Source organism: Esox lucius, chromosome 13, assembly GCF_011004845.1.
Source record: "Esox lucius isolate fEsoLuc1 chromosome 13, fEsoLuc1.pri, whole genome shotgun sequence".
Taxonomy (NCBI): Eukaryota; Metazoa; Chordata; class Actinopteri; order Esociformes; family Esocidae; genus Esox; species Esox lucius.
This window is the reverse complement of record NC_047581.1, coordinates 31,399,372-31,417,635: the sequence shown is the minus strand read 5'-3', so window position 1 is coordinate 31,417,635 and position 18,264 is coordinate 31,399,372. Positions and strand designations below refer to the sequence as shown.

The 18,264-nt window shown below is 42.5% G+C and overlaps 1 protein-coding gene across 1 annotated transcript; it reads right to left on the bottom strand.

Moving 5' to 3' along the window:
• Nucleotides 1-326: 326 nt before the first annotated feature.
• On the bottom strand, nt 327-16,184 carry lifra (LIF receptor subunit alpha a). Its single transcript, XM_010877034.5, has 18 exons — nt 16,027-16,184; nt 10,638-10,791; nt 10,092-10,228; nt 9,749-9,902; nt 9,177-9,461; nt 8,722-8,851; nt 8,274-8,401; nt 7,963-8,108; nt 7,015-7,168; nt 6,667-6,731; nt 5,472-5,688; nt 5,098-5,283; nt 4,824-4,925; nt 4,401-4,550; nt 4,147-4,284; nt 3,739-3,832; nt 3,494-3,560; nt 327-3,392 (listed from the first exon to the last, which is right to left on the bottom strand). Exons 2-18 carry the CDS (start codon nt 10,699-10,701, stop codon nt 2,775-2,777), a joined length of 2,835 nt encoding a protein of 944 aa, XP_010875336.2. The 5' UTR covers nt 10,702-10,791; nt 16,027-16,184; the 3' UTR covers nt 327-2,774.
• Nucleotides 16,185-18,264: the final 2,080 nt, after the last annotated feature.

The window sequence follows — 18,264 nt, the reverse complement described above, 5'->3', positions numbered from 1 at the left end:
CTGAAAGCGTCGGAGTCCAAGGGAAGGAACAACGATTTGTCTTACCGCAAAAATGTACCAGCCAAATATGGCCTGGCTTTAGTGACTGATTTCATTTCGCCAATAGCAAATGTGGCCATCCATCCTTATTAAAGTTCAATGAACCTGCCAACTATGGCCTGGCTTTAGTGACTGATTTCATTTCGCCAGCTGTGTGTGCCCATCCGTCCTAGTAAAAACTCCTTCTACAGGGTGTCTACCTAGATGTTAAAGTTACAATTTCACACAATGTCCCTTTCCATATGCAATACACTCCGTGAGAGGTTTTGCAGGAAAAATGACAGCAAAAAGGTAGTAATATATTTATTGCTTTAAAACAGTTTGCAATAGTGTTAACAGTGTTTACAATTAGTGTTCTCATTTTTTTCAGTTGATAATGCTGAATAATTTCATTTTTTCAACTAAGTGTGCATACTGAATGGTTCCCTATTCCCTTTAGGATTAGTGCAATATGTAGGGGATAGGGGAAGCAATAGGGTTCCATTTGGAATGCACACCAAAGCATAGTGTTCAATAGTTCAGAATAAGAGCCGCACAAACTCTGAAAAGGCAAGCAATCATGCAAAAAAATTGCATTATTAGTGTTTACATATTTAGTAGATAGCATATATTTGATTTCATTTGTATATTGATGGAAATGCTGAATATAGTCCATACAACAGTGTTTTCCTAGCACTTGGCACACTTCTAGTTTATACAACATGCACAAGCCTCAAGGCAATGCAAAGCCACAAGAGCTATAACCAGACATCATGATTCCTAACACTAAACTGTGACAACACAAGCTGAAGCAGTTGTAATGCCACCAGTTTCATTGAACAGTGTAAACAAATGGATTGACTCACCCTGCTAACAGATCTAGCATGGAGAAAAAACTGTATTCCAAAAAAGACAGAAACTTTTAGAACAGTGAAAAATAAAATTCTTTACACTGAGGTGAGCAATACACAATTTTATATATACTTCTTTTTAGTTCAGAGCAAGAAGAAATGCCAAATTGACAAAATAAACATAAAATATCAATACATAGCATTACGTTAATCTCCAACAGTCTTAAAAACAGAGTATGAACGTTTCCCTAATGGCATCCTATTCATAGGATGGATGTCATTTTGGGAGCCAGACTAAGTTTTTTAAATCCATGCATTCTCATCCCTCTAAATTACTACCCTGAACGTTATACCTTTATGTCACAGTAGTACTCAAAGCTTTGTTGCTGGAGGCTCGGAGATAACAAACGTTTCCAGATCAGCCTGAGTGTCAGCGGGCAAAATTGCTTGCTCCTTGTCACTAACAATAGGCAATGGAGTGCTTAAACAGATCTGGGACCAGGTTATGGTGAGATGTCAGTGTTCACTTGAGGAGTTCGACACCAGCTCCCAGACATTCCAGTGCCCTCTGTCAATTGCCTGGGAAATTTGATACAACATACACGGAAACCTGGATCGAAAAGAAAGTACACCTGGATCTACCTCAAACACTCTTGCTAGTTCTAGAACTAGCAGTCCAGTTAACCTTAGAACAGCAGTTCTCAAACACCAACAGTAACTCTGAGGCTGTATATATAGTGCATATCTTCACAGTAACAATTCCAAATGCAGCTGTAGAACGTCTGAATAATGCCAGAAATAATTGTGTTGTAAGGAAGACAAAAACGTAACATTTGTACAATTAAGAGGTTTGGGGTCCACTCAAAAAGTTAACCATAATTCTAATTCCTGTTTCTTTTTCATGAATTTAAATGGATATGTCAGTGTGCTTCAACTTAAACTAACCCTAACCAGTACTATTATGGAGGACTACCTCCATCCATATTTCACTGTTCAGAGGATAACTACAGATCCCATGACGAACTGTACATAACGTGTTCTGTTTTTGTTTTTAAACCAGAAAACTATCTAGTGACAAGGCATAAAACGACAGTCAAAAATCTGTAAAATGAATGGAAGCTTAACATTCTCAAGGCAAGCTCTATTTTTTGTTTACACTGTCAACAGACATGACTTCAGTAGTCATATTGTGACATGATTTGGTATAATGCTGCAGAACATTCAGCAAATTCAATGGCCCACAATATCCGGAATATAACATCTAATTAAAAAATATTTTCTACTTAAGAATGTGAAGGTACTGCATTCAAAATGCTAATTTTAGCAAAAAGAAATCGGGGAGAACTAACTTAGCTTCCACATTTACTAAAGACACCCCAAGTTTGGAGGCCCTAAAAGCTCCTAGAGTAAACACAGATGACAATGACATTGATAGTCCATTTCTTCATGTACTACTAGCTTATTTGAGTAACTACTTGCTATAACTAGACAGTTCCAGAGGATGACAGTAAGAAATTCTCACTTTCAAATAAGAGGGTTAATGTCCAACTTCTGGATTGCGTAGCAGGCGTGTGTGAGTTTCAGGGCGTTCTGTTCAGAAAACGATTTACATTTACTCCTAAAATGCCTTGGACTCTTTCAGTAGCACTGCAGCACGCACATCGCGGAACACAGTCATCACAAAGGCAGTCGAGCGAAACGAGGATTAGTGTAATAAGTGTTAGTATAGTCGTTAGAGTCCTCTTCGCATCCCCACACGCATGTGTCCATTTGTGAGTTCACACTTGAACCTAGTACAGAAACGTGACAATAAAGTGAGCGTTAACAATTGCCAGGTTGGGAAGGTGATGGATGGCAGTGGAAAACCGGTAACACTCTGGGCCATCGTTGTGACATCGGGCAGCCTCAGGTTTTGCCCGTGAGGAAGTGGTGGAACCAGGTCGTTGCTGACGACAGGTTCTCCTTGCCCTCTGGGGAAGACGTGTCTTCGGGGAGAAGGAACTGGGAGGAGGTGACCGACGTGGGACTGCCCATGCAGTCCAAGCCGCCGTCTTCAGCATCTGAGGAGTCCGGCTTCCAGGAGCACTGGGGCTGATACCCTCCGAAAGAGCCCAGCTCAGGGGCCTCCTCTGGGCCAGTGTGGGCTACTGCTGGGTACAACGCCGACTGCATCTGGGGCTGATAACCTCCGCCGCCAACACGTCGCCCGGGGCCGGATGCATCAGGCTGGGGTGGGACCGGAGAGGAGGCCGAGGTCTGGATGCCGGTGTAGGTGACATCTGTGCGCCCCGAGTCCATGGAGCCGATGGAGGAGGCCGAGGAGTCGAACGCATAAGGGTGTCTCCCAGAAGTGGAGCCTTCCCCCACCACGTGGTTGTAGTATCGGAGTGCAAGGGGCTCGTCGCCGTCTTCGTCCTCATCCTCCTCAGGAACGGTCACCAGGGCCTCTTTGCTGGATTCCCACTCAGGGTTCTCCACAATGTGTACCATACTGTGGGGGGAAGGCTTCACGTCCAACGTCCCCTTGGAAACAAACACACATTATACGGCGATATGTCAACATTTTGGAAAGGTCGTCAGAATCCCAGTTTTAGGTTTCCATATTGCCCGCTGAGAATGCTTACCTGAGTGATCCCCCAGGATCCTGGGAGCTTGGGCTCTGGAATCTCCGGGTAGAAGGCTTTCTTCACCCTTATAAATGTACACAAAAAACGATTCTAACACTATTCTCCATTGTAACAGCCACCGGTTCATTCTGGTCATTACTCTGCCAATGAAATGGATGAAATAACCTGGTCACAAGTACTTTTGGCATACCAACAGTAAAAAATTACTGGCACCCAGGCAATGGAAGAAAACACTGGCCTACCACTTCCTCTTCCTGTAGCAAAGACTACTGATGAGGGTGAGGAGACAGGTCATGACCCCCAGGGAAACCAGGATCTCCAAGATCAGCCAATCAGCTACAGGGAAGTACAAATTAAAGACATGGTTTATTTCCTGGAGAAATAAAATCACTACTATTATTACTCTGATTGGTCCAATCCGAGTAATAAACAACATACAACTGCCCTAAAAGTCACATGTAACAGCTAATTACCATTAGTCAGATTCCAACACTATTAGTTGAAAAGTGTGTATCACTGACAGCCCTGACACTAATCCAAGGGATGAAAACAAAAATGTGACAGTTTGACAACGTCACAAGAACGTATTGCAGAACGGTGAGGCCCAGAAACAGCTGTGGGAAACGTGAGAGAACATTGAGAGAACGTACTGTAGGGCTTCAGTGAGATGAACCCTGTGACCCCTTCGTCCTCCCCTGCCGTGGTGTATGCCTTAACGGTGAACTTGTAGGAGCCCGGACTCAGGTGACTGACGGTGAGGTTTGTAAGCTGCGGATCTGTGATGTTGGCTGCCGATCACAAGAAAACGTTTTCAGGGACACTTTATGTGCCGCGGTCGAGGGGCTGGTTTTTTAAGAGGTACTTGGTGTGGCGAGGTATAGCCAGGTAGATGTCGAATGGTTACCATATAGGGTGGGGTGTGAAGTGTGGGTCAGGTAGACGTTGTATCCCAGGATGAAGCCTCTCTGTTGCTCCAGTGGAATCTGCTCCCAGGTCAGCTGGACATCAGAGCCTTTCTGATCAAGGGACAGCCCCGGGACGGACATAGACGGGGCTGCGGAGGGGAGAGGAAGGGTGACACGTGACATATTTAGAGGGTCAGTTCACTCAAATATCCTACATCCATCCCGTTGAGACCGTCCCTTAATATTGTGAACGTCAGCAGTCAGGTTTTCAACATAGAGAACTCTCAGTACAGAGGGAAAATATGACGATGTGCTCCACAAAATACTAAAAGATTTTGACCTACCCCTTCAAGAGTACAGAGTATGGTACTAAAAACACACACAACGCTCAACAGCTGAACATAAACTACATCCGAACTCACCCAGCTCCTGCATGTACCCGTGCCATCTCTCCAGCAGCCGCGGCGCCTCCGACGAACAGGCGTACACGGACAGCGTGTATCTCACGCCTGACATAAAGTCACCTGCAAAGGAGAAGAAAACACACTGGCACTGAGAAACGCTGAGTGGCGGCCCCGGCTGTCCGTCTGGCAAGTCCGGGAAAAAGGCCCAAAAGGCCGGCCACTAGCAAAAAACAGACGTAACATCCAATCTGTAACAGGACGGTACAAGAACACCACCCCACCCGAGACTCACTGGATTGAACCACAGCGGACGTGTTGTCCGGCGCCACCCTGGTCCACTCCACACTGCAGTCCAGTGCACAGCCAGTGCGGTACCACTCCCACACGTAGCCACAGCTAGCGTTAGCGTGGGCCGCCCAGGACAGCGAGAAACCGCTGCCGTTGAACGCCACCCTGGAGACGGGGATCTCCTTTTCATCTGAAAGACGGTAAGAGGTCACTCTCAAGAGCCTTTTCGCGTTCCCAGCATGCATCACCTTTCAAACGTGAGCGTCCGCACTCACAGGCGGTTTCTAGGTTCCTCCCGCCCAATTATACTAAATGAAATTAAACAACTCATCCGGCAGTCCTGTCCTGATTACGCAAAGTCTGCACCACTCTTCTTACCCGGGATTTGTCCGGGGACGACGACGCTGGCTGGGCGGGAGACACCAGCGGGGTTCCGCGCTGTGACCATGACCGTACTCCCACGGTCAGTCCCATTGATGGGGAGACTGTGTGTGGTCCGAGGGAGGGTGACAGTCTGCTGGATATTCTCCTCTGGGCTCCACAGGGTCACCTCATAACCAGTGATCTGGCCATGGCTCTGTCGCTTGGTTAGAGGCTTCAGGGGAAAACACACAGCCAGTGGTAAGTGCATCCAGGGACAAATGAGAGGCGCCCACCAGGGACTACACGTCCATTCTAAAAGCTTTGACAACAGCGAGGTATGTTGCGTCATGTGAAGACAGCATCATCAGTGTCTTTAGTCCTTGAGTGGTAACTCGTTGAACTTCCACCTCCTTAGACAGACACAGGTTGCTAAAACATATTCACAAATGTAATGTTGGTGAACATGTGGATGGTAGAAAAAAATTCTAAAAGAATCGTAATTGTTAAAAGATCCATTTAGTCTGTTTAGAGGTGACACAACCGACTCTCGGCTGTAAACCTGTCATATTCTAGACGTCACATATCATTGCACATGGATGTAAGCCTATCAAATTGCCTATTCTTCTGTCCTACAGCTATTTAACTAAATAAATACATTATCCAAACTGCAACACTAATCTGACAAAGAAGTATGAATGGATAGCCTGTTTAGAAGGATTTGGGGAATTTGTTTGGCATGCGCTGGCAGTTTATGGACACAGGCTTAAACATTCTCTAAACCACCTAATAATCTTCTAATTTCATAAGGCCTTGACACCCCCAAGAACCAGAGACAACTAAACATCAGCTAATCTCCCCGTGTTTCATTGTAGGTAGGGTGTTCTTTTCATTTAATGCATAATTTGCTCATCAGTGAACAAAGCGCTGTTTACTATATTGCCCAAGAGTTCTAAATCTTTTCACTGGTCGACAAAAACGTCCCTTTGAGGTTTTAGGTGGATTTTCTCCAGGTAGAAAATGTGTATTTCAACTGGTTGTAGGGCTTTAGAGCTAGAGTGAGAGAAAAATGCAATATATGGAGATTGAAAATGCTTTTTAATCCGGGATTCTCTTTATGTCTGGGAAACCAATTTGTTCAGCTACTGGATTGTACGACCTGACTAAACATAGACACTGGTTATACTGTAAAAAGCAGCCTGTTAGTACTTACTTTCCACAGAACACGGCCAAAGTCGTCACTGTTCATCCATACCCATACATCAGGAGCATCTGGGCCTGGCATGGGGAGGGACATTGGATGAGTTTCTGGTCATCTGAAAATCTTTACTAATACCTCCCTGTAAATGGAATGGTCTCGTCCAATTCCCAAACAATTCCCTACTATTGGGAGTAATTCTTTCAGATGGATTTGATGTGTTTTAATGGTACCTCTACAAGGACTAATCTGTAGAGAATATTGTCTATATCAATCCCAGTGTCTAGGAAAATAATGTCCATAAGGACAATGGAATACATTTCAGGATAGTTCTGATCTTCGGTGACAGAGTTGAGTGCTTACGGTCCATTTTGGTTTTGAATGCCAGGGCTGAACTCCACTCTCCCCATTTCCAGAAGTTCTTCTGCACTCCACAGCGGACCCTAGCGCTGTAATCTTCATCGGGTTCTAAATCCTTCAGTACCACGCTGTTCAATCCAACACCAGTGTAGGTTTTCTAGATTGTTTTTTTTAAAACACAAAAAAGCAATGAGTAAACAAAACAACCAGTATTTTAATAAAAGTTATTATTTGAAACTTTGTCTTAAATCAAACAAAACCCAAAGTAATTATGAGAAAATTGAAAGGGTTTTTCTACAGGGCTACAGGGTTCTTCTCTATGTCCAAAAATCTATGTTTGGATGACTTCAAAATGACCCAGGATGTTTCTGTTAGAACATGTTCCTCCTTCGAGGTAAAACTCTCCTCACTCATGGAATATGTGTATGTTCTTATTATTGCTGTAATGCAGGCCCACTTGTAAAAGAGACCCTTCCCCTTTATAAATAAAATAAAAATATTCAGGATTTCAACTCAACACATTTTCTTTATGGTCAGTAGGGGTCAGGATACTTCCAAACGTCTCTCTTTGGTCATTGTGTTAAACAAAGAGTCACTCAATGACTATAGGACCATAAACATGTATTCAAAATAGCTTCTAAAGTTTCCGAATTACATTTTAATAAACGCCAAAATATGACAATTCATTCCCATTGGCTGAAAAGTTTCTGTTTCGTAGACGAGATTTTCGATCCAACAGCGACTGTCCGCTTTGACTGAATGGATGGATGATGAGCAACAGGCAATGAGGTCAGGAACATGGAAAGTCTTTTAACCATTCCACACTTTCATGAATACCACACTCAAATATAGGTTAGTATTTTGTTCACTAGCACATAATACTACAATAAATGATGTTCAGCGGTCAAGAAGCACAGTGTCCGTCAGTGCAGAGGAAGTGTCCAATCTTACCGTGCTGTTGTTCCACAGGTTGGTCAGGTGCACCTGGCAGATGAGGGACAGTGTCTTATAGCCCTCTATACTCCACCGCCATTCCACAATGGCATTCAAGGCCTGGACAACCCGGGGGGACAAATTCACAGGGGCCAGCGGGCGGACTGGCAACGAAACACATTTAAAAGACATGAGAGGGGAAAAACAAACACTCAGAAGACACCACAGCTCATTCTCTGCAGGGCTGCGGGAGCCGCGACCGGGATCACATTGTAAAATGCCCATGACAACTCGTGGCGTCGGCTCCGCGTCCACCCCAAAGCCCTTACCTCGGTGGTCCAGCTCGGCCGCATCGGTCAGCCTGACCTGGCCCAGCGGGTTGTAAGCCACAAGGGTCCAGAAACCTTCCCACTGGTCCAAACCACACTGCATCGGTCCTTTTTCAATGGAGCAGGCCCTGAACAAGACAATGGAAAATAAAATGGCAACTAGAGTCTGGACCATGTAATCCAAAGCTCACCCCCGCCCCAATAAAAGGTTAAAACCTGGCTCCCAAATAGCTCCCTAAATCCTATAAAGATCATTCTGTTACCCACTGGAGCCCACAGACACACATGGCCCTGTATTGGGTTCAAATGGGCGAAACGTAACTAAATCCATAAATTAACTTCATTTACGCAAAACGTTATTCGTTAACGTTCCTGACGTCAAGGAGAAAGGTGGTAAGAGGAGGAGAAAAAAGGAGGTCGGAGTGCTGTAAACATCTGTAGAAGGTACCTTCCATTCAGAGTGTAGTTGGTCTTGCGCTGCGTTCCATATAGGTAGGTCTTACGGCCCTCTGTCCAAGCACAGCTCACAGAGACCAGGTCATGGGTTTCACAAACCAGGTCACTGGGTAGAGGAGGGTCTGGGGGTGGGGGGAGGGGTTAAACATTTAGATAAATTACAAACATCAGCTTTAACTGTTAGGTCATAAAGTGTATGCAGAAGCTAAGGACCCCAGTTTAAAGGGTCGCTTTCCCAAACCCAGATTAAGCCTAGTCCTGGAATGAAATTAATCTAAGGACAGTACTGTTTTTTAGAAGACTTTAGAAGGCTTAGTCTGTATCAGGGAAACTGCCCCTCAGTTTAAATGCAGATCATTCTACATATAGGAAAGTGGTGTCCTTCATGACGCCACAAATGTGCTGTAAATGTCTGGGAGCAGAATAAATGTTACGTGGCGAACTCACATCCCACAAACACCACGGCCCCAGCATCGGCGGTTTTGATTGTTGTTTTCTCGTTGCTACAGAACACGTTGGTCCCGGAGGGTTTGGACAGGCTCTGATTGGTTACCGTGGCAGCGTAGGTTCGCCTACTGAGCATGGTCTCATTCAAACGGGTTTGACTGTACCACATGCTACCAAACTGCTGACCCTCAGCAACGATGCAGCAGAACGTCATGTTGCTTCCCACAGGAACCACTTTCACTTCTGGATACATCTGTGCCTCTGCTTTGTATGGGAGGTCCTTCCCTGGAGTACCAAAAAACATTGGCATTTTAAGATATATTTTTGTATTCTTTTCTGGACAGGAAAGTGGGGAAAGAACCAGGATCAGAGAGACCACCCTGGAAGGATCAAACAGAGACAATCCAGGGAGGATCAGAGAGGTTTTTCTAGGAGGATCAACGTGAGACCACCCTGGGTGGATCAAAGAGAAACAAACCTGGGAGGCTCAGAGAGACCACCCAGGGAGAATTAGAGAGAGACCAATCTAGAAGGATCAGAGACCACCCTGTGAGGATCAGAGAGAGACAAACCTGGAAGTATCTGCTGAGGACTCCATTCGCTGACATCTTGGCCGTCCCTGGAGCGCACTTTAACCGACAGTGAGGTACACTCCAGGGGTACGGGCGAGGTCCAGTTCCTTTGGTACCTTCCGGTGCTCAGATTCAGTTTTACAAACACTGTTTCCTACCAAAATATACAGGCCAATGGTTTAGATGAGCAAGAGACCAGGGTTCAAATCCCTCCATGACATCAGTACACAACTGAAGAGCCAGATGCTAAAACTGAATAAGCAGACTATTGAGGTAGGGACATGATACAATGATAACTTTTTTAATTAAACACTGTTCTGACTGAATACAACACTTCCCTTACATTCAATACAATCTCCATGAGTTCAGTACGTAAAATCTCCATGTCAAATGAAGTGGCTTGGCTGCCCTCCCATGTGACCGACAGCTGTTGTGCTGCATTGTCTGCGTCCAGGTTAACTTTCTGGGGAGGCATAAGTCCTGCAAAGCCATGAAAAACACAAATACGTAGCGAGTCATTTCACCTCAATGAGCACAGGGAGGAGGACTGACAGGTGGTATCTCAGATAATAAAGTCGTTATGCCTTATGGCCTTTTGTGTAACTTGATGAGGAAGAGGATGTTGACAATGTTTTCAAAATCAATGTTCATTCCTAAAAGACTCTCAAAGCACTTGAAACAAAAATTATATATAAAACAACGGCTGCTTGACAAGTTCCAACGAATGTACCTTTCTGATAATGTAACACTTTATTACTTGTTATAAGACTGGAATAACTACTCCACAATGCAACGTTATTAGAATTCTTAGGGTGTATGTTAACAATGGGGTGATCATGTGACCTGCGTGCACCTTTACAACCAATCACATCTTCCTGGACAGACTCACCACCGGCCTGTCCATCGCGGGCCCAAAGCCCCAGGAGCAGGCTGAAGAAGAACCAGCTCATCATGGCGATCAGCGAGATCCTTCAGGCTGATGCAGTCTCTGGGTCACTTCACCAGCAGCACTGACATGGCGACGGGAGACAAGACCACTCCACCTAATCAAAACACACAACGACAGAGGAAACATCAAAAGGGAATATTTACATGCAATATTAAATAGCCTTTAAGGGTCTCCATCTTGATAAATACTCAAGGGGAGTATTCATCACGTGATTTACTTGACAGGGGGAAACTGCAATGCCATGCTCTTTATTAGTATTAGTAGTTAAACTTGACTCAGTGGAGCCACTTGCAGTCCAAGGAGGTGTAACACAACGAAACAAAACAGGAACATTAGTCGGTTTTCATACTGCAGACGCCTGCAACTCAGACTAGCTGAGTCTAATTCAACAGTACAGAAGAAAAAACAGCTTTTTTTAGTCTAATTGTCTCAAACTACATCTACGAGGTGCCAGTGACTTTGTCCAGGCCGCTGTAGGATTTATTTGTGGAATAGGCTATGATTTAGTAAATTATACAGATGATCAACAGCATATTTTTGCCAAAGATTTCAGTCTACAAAAAAAAAAGCTGTCACGCAACGTGAACACTGGCCAAACTAACATCTGCGACGGAACTAGCAGCTGCGACACCAGTAAAAAAAAAAACAACAACCTCAAGGACTGTTCCCATTTCCCACACAGGAGATTTGCACGAGTTGGCCGGGCTCTGGTAACAATGCCTCAGTGACACAGCACTTCCCTGACCGAGAAGGGCAGAGGGAACTTGTTAGAGCTGGATAGGGCTTTAATAATTGACAACAGGGAACCTGTAATGACTGATCAAACCAGACAAGGTTAAGATTACTTGAGCTGTTGCCTAAAACGCATAATTCCAAATGCTGTCTTTTTATTTTATTTTACAAACTTTGAGCTGTGAACAGCAGCATGTGAGTATGCTGTAGTTGGTAGGTCAGAGCCCATTTGGCTCATGTACAGTAGGTTTTCAAGACCGCAGCCACAATCTCTTATGAGTCCCTGAAGAAGCCATTCCACACTGACAGATCGAGGAGTTGACACGATCGCACAAACAATTCCAGGGGCTGCCTATTAAACGTTCTTCGTCCTAACATACAGGGAGAGTGCCAGGGATTGGGATCCAACTGTGTGCAACGTCTTGTTACGGTGTTGTTATGATTCCGCTCCAGTTGGTCAAGTTCCTCTGGGCATGTTGAAGCAAGCCTCTCATCAGGCTCCCAAGACAACAGTGACAACAGTGGTTAACAGAGTAACCCAAAGACAACAGTGGTTAACACAGTATTACTGTCTGCCAGAGGGCCATTTAAGAAACTCTGGATTTGCGGTAATAGAATGTAAGACGGTAATAGAATGTACAGGTGAGGAAACAGAGCCCCGTCCTTACATAGATGATATAATCCATATATTCCATATTCCGGTGGCTGTCAAAGGTTTTCAACGCCTTGGACTTTTCCACATATTAATTGTTGCAACATGAAATCTAAATTAATTTAATTTGGATTTTTCGCCACTGATCCGCATTCACAAAAGTGCATAATTTCAAAATTTAACTTTTAATTAAAGTGACAAATTATCAAGAAACTGATAAATTTTTCACAACTGTGAATTTGACTAGCACAGGCTGTCCTCAAAAACAGACCTGGGCAAGAAGCCAGTGTTGAAAAAACGTGACATACATTTTCTGCTATAATTTGCTAGAAGGCCTGAGACTCTGTGGAAGACGATTCTACGGTCTGAAAGCTTTTTGGCTCAAATATAAGCGTAATGTAATATTGCGCATTATTCTGGGATCACCGTGCTTTTAACGTGAAGGACGGTGGAGGCTGTGCTTCTCGGCTTCAGGGCCTGGACAGCTTGTGCACATTGAGGTTAAAATGGTTGCAGCAAAGTACAAAGAAATCCTGGGAGAAAACTTCCATGAGGATTTTCTCTTCAAGCAGGACAGTGACACCCAAAAACAGTCAGAGAATATGTGAAAGAGTTGAATATTGCTGTTCAACAATGGCTCCCAACCAACTTGACAGAGCAATTTTGGAAAGAAGAAATGGTACAAACTGCTGTGTCGTGATTGGCAAAGCTGGTAGAGATTTATCCAAATAAATTCATGACTGCAATTGCTGCCAAAGGTGCCAACCAAATACTAACTACTGTAAAGGTGGTAAATACATATGCATTCCATAGATACAATAATATGTGTAAAAAGTCCAAGGGGGCTGAAGCCACAATACAAACGCTAGGACTAATACCTCCAAATGGGGTTCTGACAATCTTTCAATGTCACATGGAGATACCTTCAAAATATTGCAAATGGATGCTGGCAACATCAAATATTTTCATTTCAGGTATATCGACTATGTGCTCTGTGCATAAGATCTATGCTTGGAATCCCTCTGCGGCTTGTTTACTGAGAGGAGAATATGGTGAAGGGTTTGTAGAGGTACCAGCCACAGTCTGCTGTCTGTGACGTTGTCACCACCATTGGTTTTTTTTAAAGGACATTTGGTCCCTACAAAACAAAGCAAGGCCGTTGACCGGCAGATGGTTGCCAGGGACTCGCTTTCTTTGAAATGCTACAAACTTCTGTCGTCCAAGTGGCGACGCCTTCTCCAAACAGCATATGGTTTGTGAGTCAGAACAGTATTTAACTGTACAGATGCAGGAACATTTCCAGACTCACCTATGACGGCCTTAGCTAAACCCCTACTTTAGAAATAACACACATCAGCCCTCAGAAATTATAAACCAACTTCTAACCCTCTCTTTTAGGTAAAATTCTCCTGAAACTGATTTTTGGGGTAAATGACTTGATGATTTACAATGATGCTGGAAAGCACTCTCTTCTTGCCTTACTGGAATTACAACCCTTTGGTGGTATAGATAATCACCATGTCCCACTCACTTCACATTTACATTTAAGTCAGTAACCGGACGCCCTTATTTGAAACGAGTTACAGTAGCATACATTTTCAACCTGGTCGTCATGGGAACAGAACCCGCAACCTCTGACATTGCAGCTAAACGGGACATACTTTGACATTTTACAAGACTGGTTTGGCTTCTCTAGTTTTAGTTCTGTACTGGTTTGGGACAAATCTGACCGAGAGAGACTATTTTGTTGTTCTGGGTGACCATACCTGAAAGAATATAGAGACCTCCTGTGGGTTACCTCAAGATTTGATATACTGTCTAGCTTGTACATGTTACCTCTATGCAACATTATTAGAAAGCCCTAGCATTGGCTGCCTGTTAGTTTTACAACTGATTTAAAAACATGCTTAATTGATTTTTAGTCGTTCTCTGGAAACTTCTGGCCCTGACGTTGTAGTCGTTCCAAAGGTCGGAACCAAAATGTTTGATAAGGCTTATTTTGGACAACTATGGTCTGGCTGTAAAACCTGAGGGCCTCAAAAATTAAGACATACCTTTTTAGCCATGCTTTTTAGTTGTGTTAACTATCCTATTATTTATTTATTCATATAACTTTTATTATTTCTGTATTGGAATCTTAACCATTGTTTTTGTAAATATATTGCATCTTATCTTGATTTTGAATAGAATCATTCCGCTTTAACCTTAGAACGCATTTAAATGTAAGAAATGCACTATATGAATAAGGTTTGATTAATATGATTCAGAATAAGACAAAATACTTACTCTGATTAACGACAAAAGGTCTACCCCACACATCCCTCCGCCACGGGTGTTTAGCAATACCAATCACTGCATAACAACATTGGGGGGAAAATAAATTCAGACATACACCAGAATGTTGTTTTGGATTTTATAGATCATATCATTTAGACAACCTCTCAGAACTACGTGGAAAATTACATACTGCAGCCGCAAGTGCAAAGCATACAAAAACATTCCCAATGAAAACTGATACAAGTACAAGCGCGGATCAATACTGGCCGCTCTTCTTACAGCATCAAATGCTTAGAAACCACGAAAAACACGACCGCCCCATGTCTCCCATAACCGACTGCAATGTCCAGTAATGTAGTTCTATAGAACCCGGGAGGATGGGTGGAATGGGGGAGGATGTTTGCTTCTTACTGGAATTTACTGTAGGACATGTAGACCTTGGCAGGTCTTGGTATAGTGGAAAACAACTAGTCTTTTTACATTTTCCTCACGGTTTTTGCAGTTTTTTTTTTAATATCTAGTCTCCATTCTGTTAGGGAGAATGGACCTATAAAAATACATGGTACAATGGCCCAGAGAGAAGGATTATGGGCTCAAGTTTAGAGCCGCAACTGTTAGATAGTTCAATTTATTCTGTCATAAGAACATCACGTAAATGAAATACGTTCTGAGTACTGAGTACGTTCTGAGTACTGAGAGCAAGAAATGGGGCATTCCATGTAGCTAATTAACAACCCAAGACCCCAACGACAATGTAGGGTAACTGTATTTTTGGTTAAATAAATGTAACTTCACTGAAATGTACAGTATCCATTAATTACAAGAAGGAAAATAATATATAATGAATAAGATGAAGATGGCACGCTACAAGGTGGCGAATGACTTCATAATTAACACCGATGCTAAAACAATCTTGTCTTACTGGACTGAAGTGCAACCCTGATGGAATGAATACATGCATACTAATTCAAAGGGAATTAGCTACTGTTGGTAAACACACAATAAAATACTCTAAATTATACAAATATGCCAACTCCAAGGTATTTACATTCATTAAAATCCAGCTAAATGAGCCCTTTGATGGAATTAATATGCATATTAATTTAAAAGGAATTTGCTATTGTTGGTAAACACACAATTAAATACTTTAAATTAAAATCGGCCAAATCCAATGTATTTAAATGTAGCCATGTTCAGTTCACCGAACAGTACAGTACTAACACAACAAATTGTAATTGAACTTAGCCCGTAAAACAATGGTTAACAGTGTGGTTATAATATTGTACTTCAGAATCCCATGGCCTTGTTAGGACTTACTTTTAAAGATAGCGAAGACAATTGTGCTTATTTTAACTTCACATACCTTATGTTATAGCAGGCCTTGATGTTATATTAAATATTATTTCAGTACCAAACTTACTGATTATGTAAATCACCTACACTATAGTGTGTCTATATGTATATCGTGTATATATTTATATATAACGAGTCACCATACCGTTAGTTAAGCAAGCGTATCTAGGCTGCTGTCAATGGCGGGTTAGCTATTTGTAAAGCAAAGCTAGCTGGAGCTTAGCTAGCAATAACGTTATCATCTAACGTTACACATGCAGACATGTTTCCAAGTTTTGTGGCGCATTGAAAATATATAAAAACATTTAGAATTACCTTACGCCGAACTCCTGTATAGTGGTATATATTTTTATACCAATCAACCTTATAATTATCAAAAAAAAAGCTAAACTAAAGAAGTGAGATCATCTGTGAGTTTCAACAAGCTAACCGTGTTCGTTCGGTGCTCAAATTCCCAATTCAGAATTCCAAATATCGGATTTACAGGAAAACAGGCGGATAATGCTAGCCGGTTCCATTTCGGTCTCCAGCCTACCTTTCCTACTGATTAACATTTTCTTAGACTTTTACTTCATAACTGTTTGGAAATAAACAATAAGTTCACACATAAAATGAATATAGTGTCAGCTGCAAACATTATATGTATATCTAGGCCATTGCATACATTTTGTCTATCGAAAAATAGTGATGTGACAAGTGTTTTGGAATTAGAGATAGAAATGGAACTGAACCTAAAAACGTGAAGGTGGCGTCAAGCGAAAGCTTTTCCGGTCTTGCCCATATTTTTCCATTGAATTTACTATCCACTTGGGGGCACCGTTTGATAAAAAAAAAAAAGTGTTTTCCATTGCCAAACTTGTGCCGCAAATATATTTACTAAGAGATTTTTTTTTTCATGCTTCACATAGTTGAGAGCTTTCTAAGTGTATACCAGAAATAAAGATAGCCAAGGGGAATCAGCTCACTCTTGCACTCTAGGTAAACTTACAGCAATCATTATGTTCATCAAATCATACTCTGGGTGCGCCTTAAATTGTACAGCCTTTTGGTTACACCTACTGCCTATTTTTGCACTTGGATTTACTGAAAATGTTACATTTTGTTGCTGGGTTTAGACTATGTTGTTTTTCAGAAGGAAACGTTTAAAAATAACTCTGCCTTTAATGTGGGCATCCGCCCAAATAAACTTAGAGCTAGGATTTTAACAGTATTGACGGACTTCGCGAGCCCTGTGAAGGTAATTACAAACTTCAGTTTTCGACTCTACTGTTCTGCCTCTGCTTCATGTTATTGTAGGCCCCATGAGGGTTGTGTCATCCTATAGAGCAGGGGTGTCAAACCGGTTCCACGGAGGGCCGAGTGTCTGCAGGTCTTTGGGTTTTCCTTTAAATTGGTTCCCAGGTCAGACCTGAACAACCAGGTGGGGGTAGAAACTAACCAATTAGTGAACTCATTAATCAATCAGGTACAAGGTGAGAGCGAAAACCTGCAGACACTCGGCCCTCCGTGGAACCGGTTTGACACCTGTGCTATGGAGAGTCATCTTTTATATTTCGTCTCAGGTTACTAAGAATGGTACAGCCCATCACAGTACTTATCCTTAGGCGTAGAGGTGCAGTTTAGGGAGACTTAATCCCCATCTCCAAAAACAAATTCAGAACCTGTTTGTAGTTATCATATATTACGAATCTGATACGTTTCTAAATTGTTCAGGGCTTGTTTTTAGTTTTTTTTTCAAAGATGGATTGAATTAAGATTTGGTTACCTCTGTCAAATCCAGATTTTTTTATTTTATCCTAATGAAGACATTGCACTAGAATCTAGATAGTAAAAAATTGTTTAAAGCAGATAGATTGGGTAAGGGCGGAGGTGTTGCCATCTGTCAGTCTCCCTCTTATAGCCTGTCTCCATTCCTGAGCAGTTTAAATGACTAGCCCTAAACCTTAAACTAAGAAACAACAGTCACAATACATTTACAGGTATACAGTATAACGGCCACCCTCCGTGAAAAAATGTACAATTACCTTGGGCAACATGATTCTGAATTTCTGATTATTTAAAGGAGTGGTATATTGCGTTCATCCTAACCCAGCTGATCACTAAGCAAACATGGACACAAGATGCCTATAAAGTGTGCATTGTTGATTAAATATTGACAAATGTCCCAAATTAATATTTAACTATTGGTGTATTTCCCTTTGTTATTATTGACCATTGCCATATCTATTGTGTAGATGTCAGCACTCACTCAGCCAAACTACGCATTGTTACTAGAATAAATTGTAAAGAACACATTTTCTTTCCTAGGCCATTCCCAAAGTGACCTTGACTGCATTTCTGCTATACCTAAAGCTAGTGTTACAGTATTTCACTAGTGTTCTCACTTCCATTGTTATCCGGCATGCTGGCGTCTTGAATAAATATACACTCCCCTAAAGGATTATTAGGAACACCTGTTCAATTTCTCATTAATGCAATTATCTAATCAACCAATCACATGGCAGTTGCTTCAATGCATTTAGGGGTGTGGTCCTGGTCAAGACAATCTCCTGA

Bases quoted from the DNA above. Each gene is read 5' to 3' on its own strand.
- lifra (XM_010877034.5), bottom strand. From the start codon at position 10,701: ATGATGAGCTGGTTCTTCTTCAGCCTGCTCCTGGGGCTTTGGGCCCGC. The intron at 9,903-10,091 runs GTAAGGGAAGTG...ATATTTTGGTAG, and splicing joins TCATGGAGATTGTATTGAAT to GAAACAGTGTTTGTAAAACT. The intron at 3,833-4,146 runs GTACGTTCTCTC...ACTTCCCTGTAG, and splicing joins CATCTCACTGAAGCCCTACA to CTGATTGGCTGATCTTGGAG.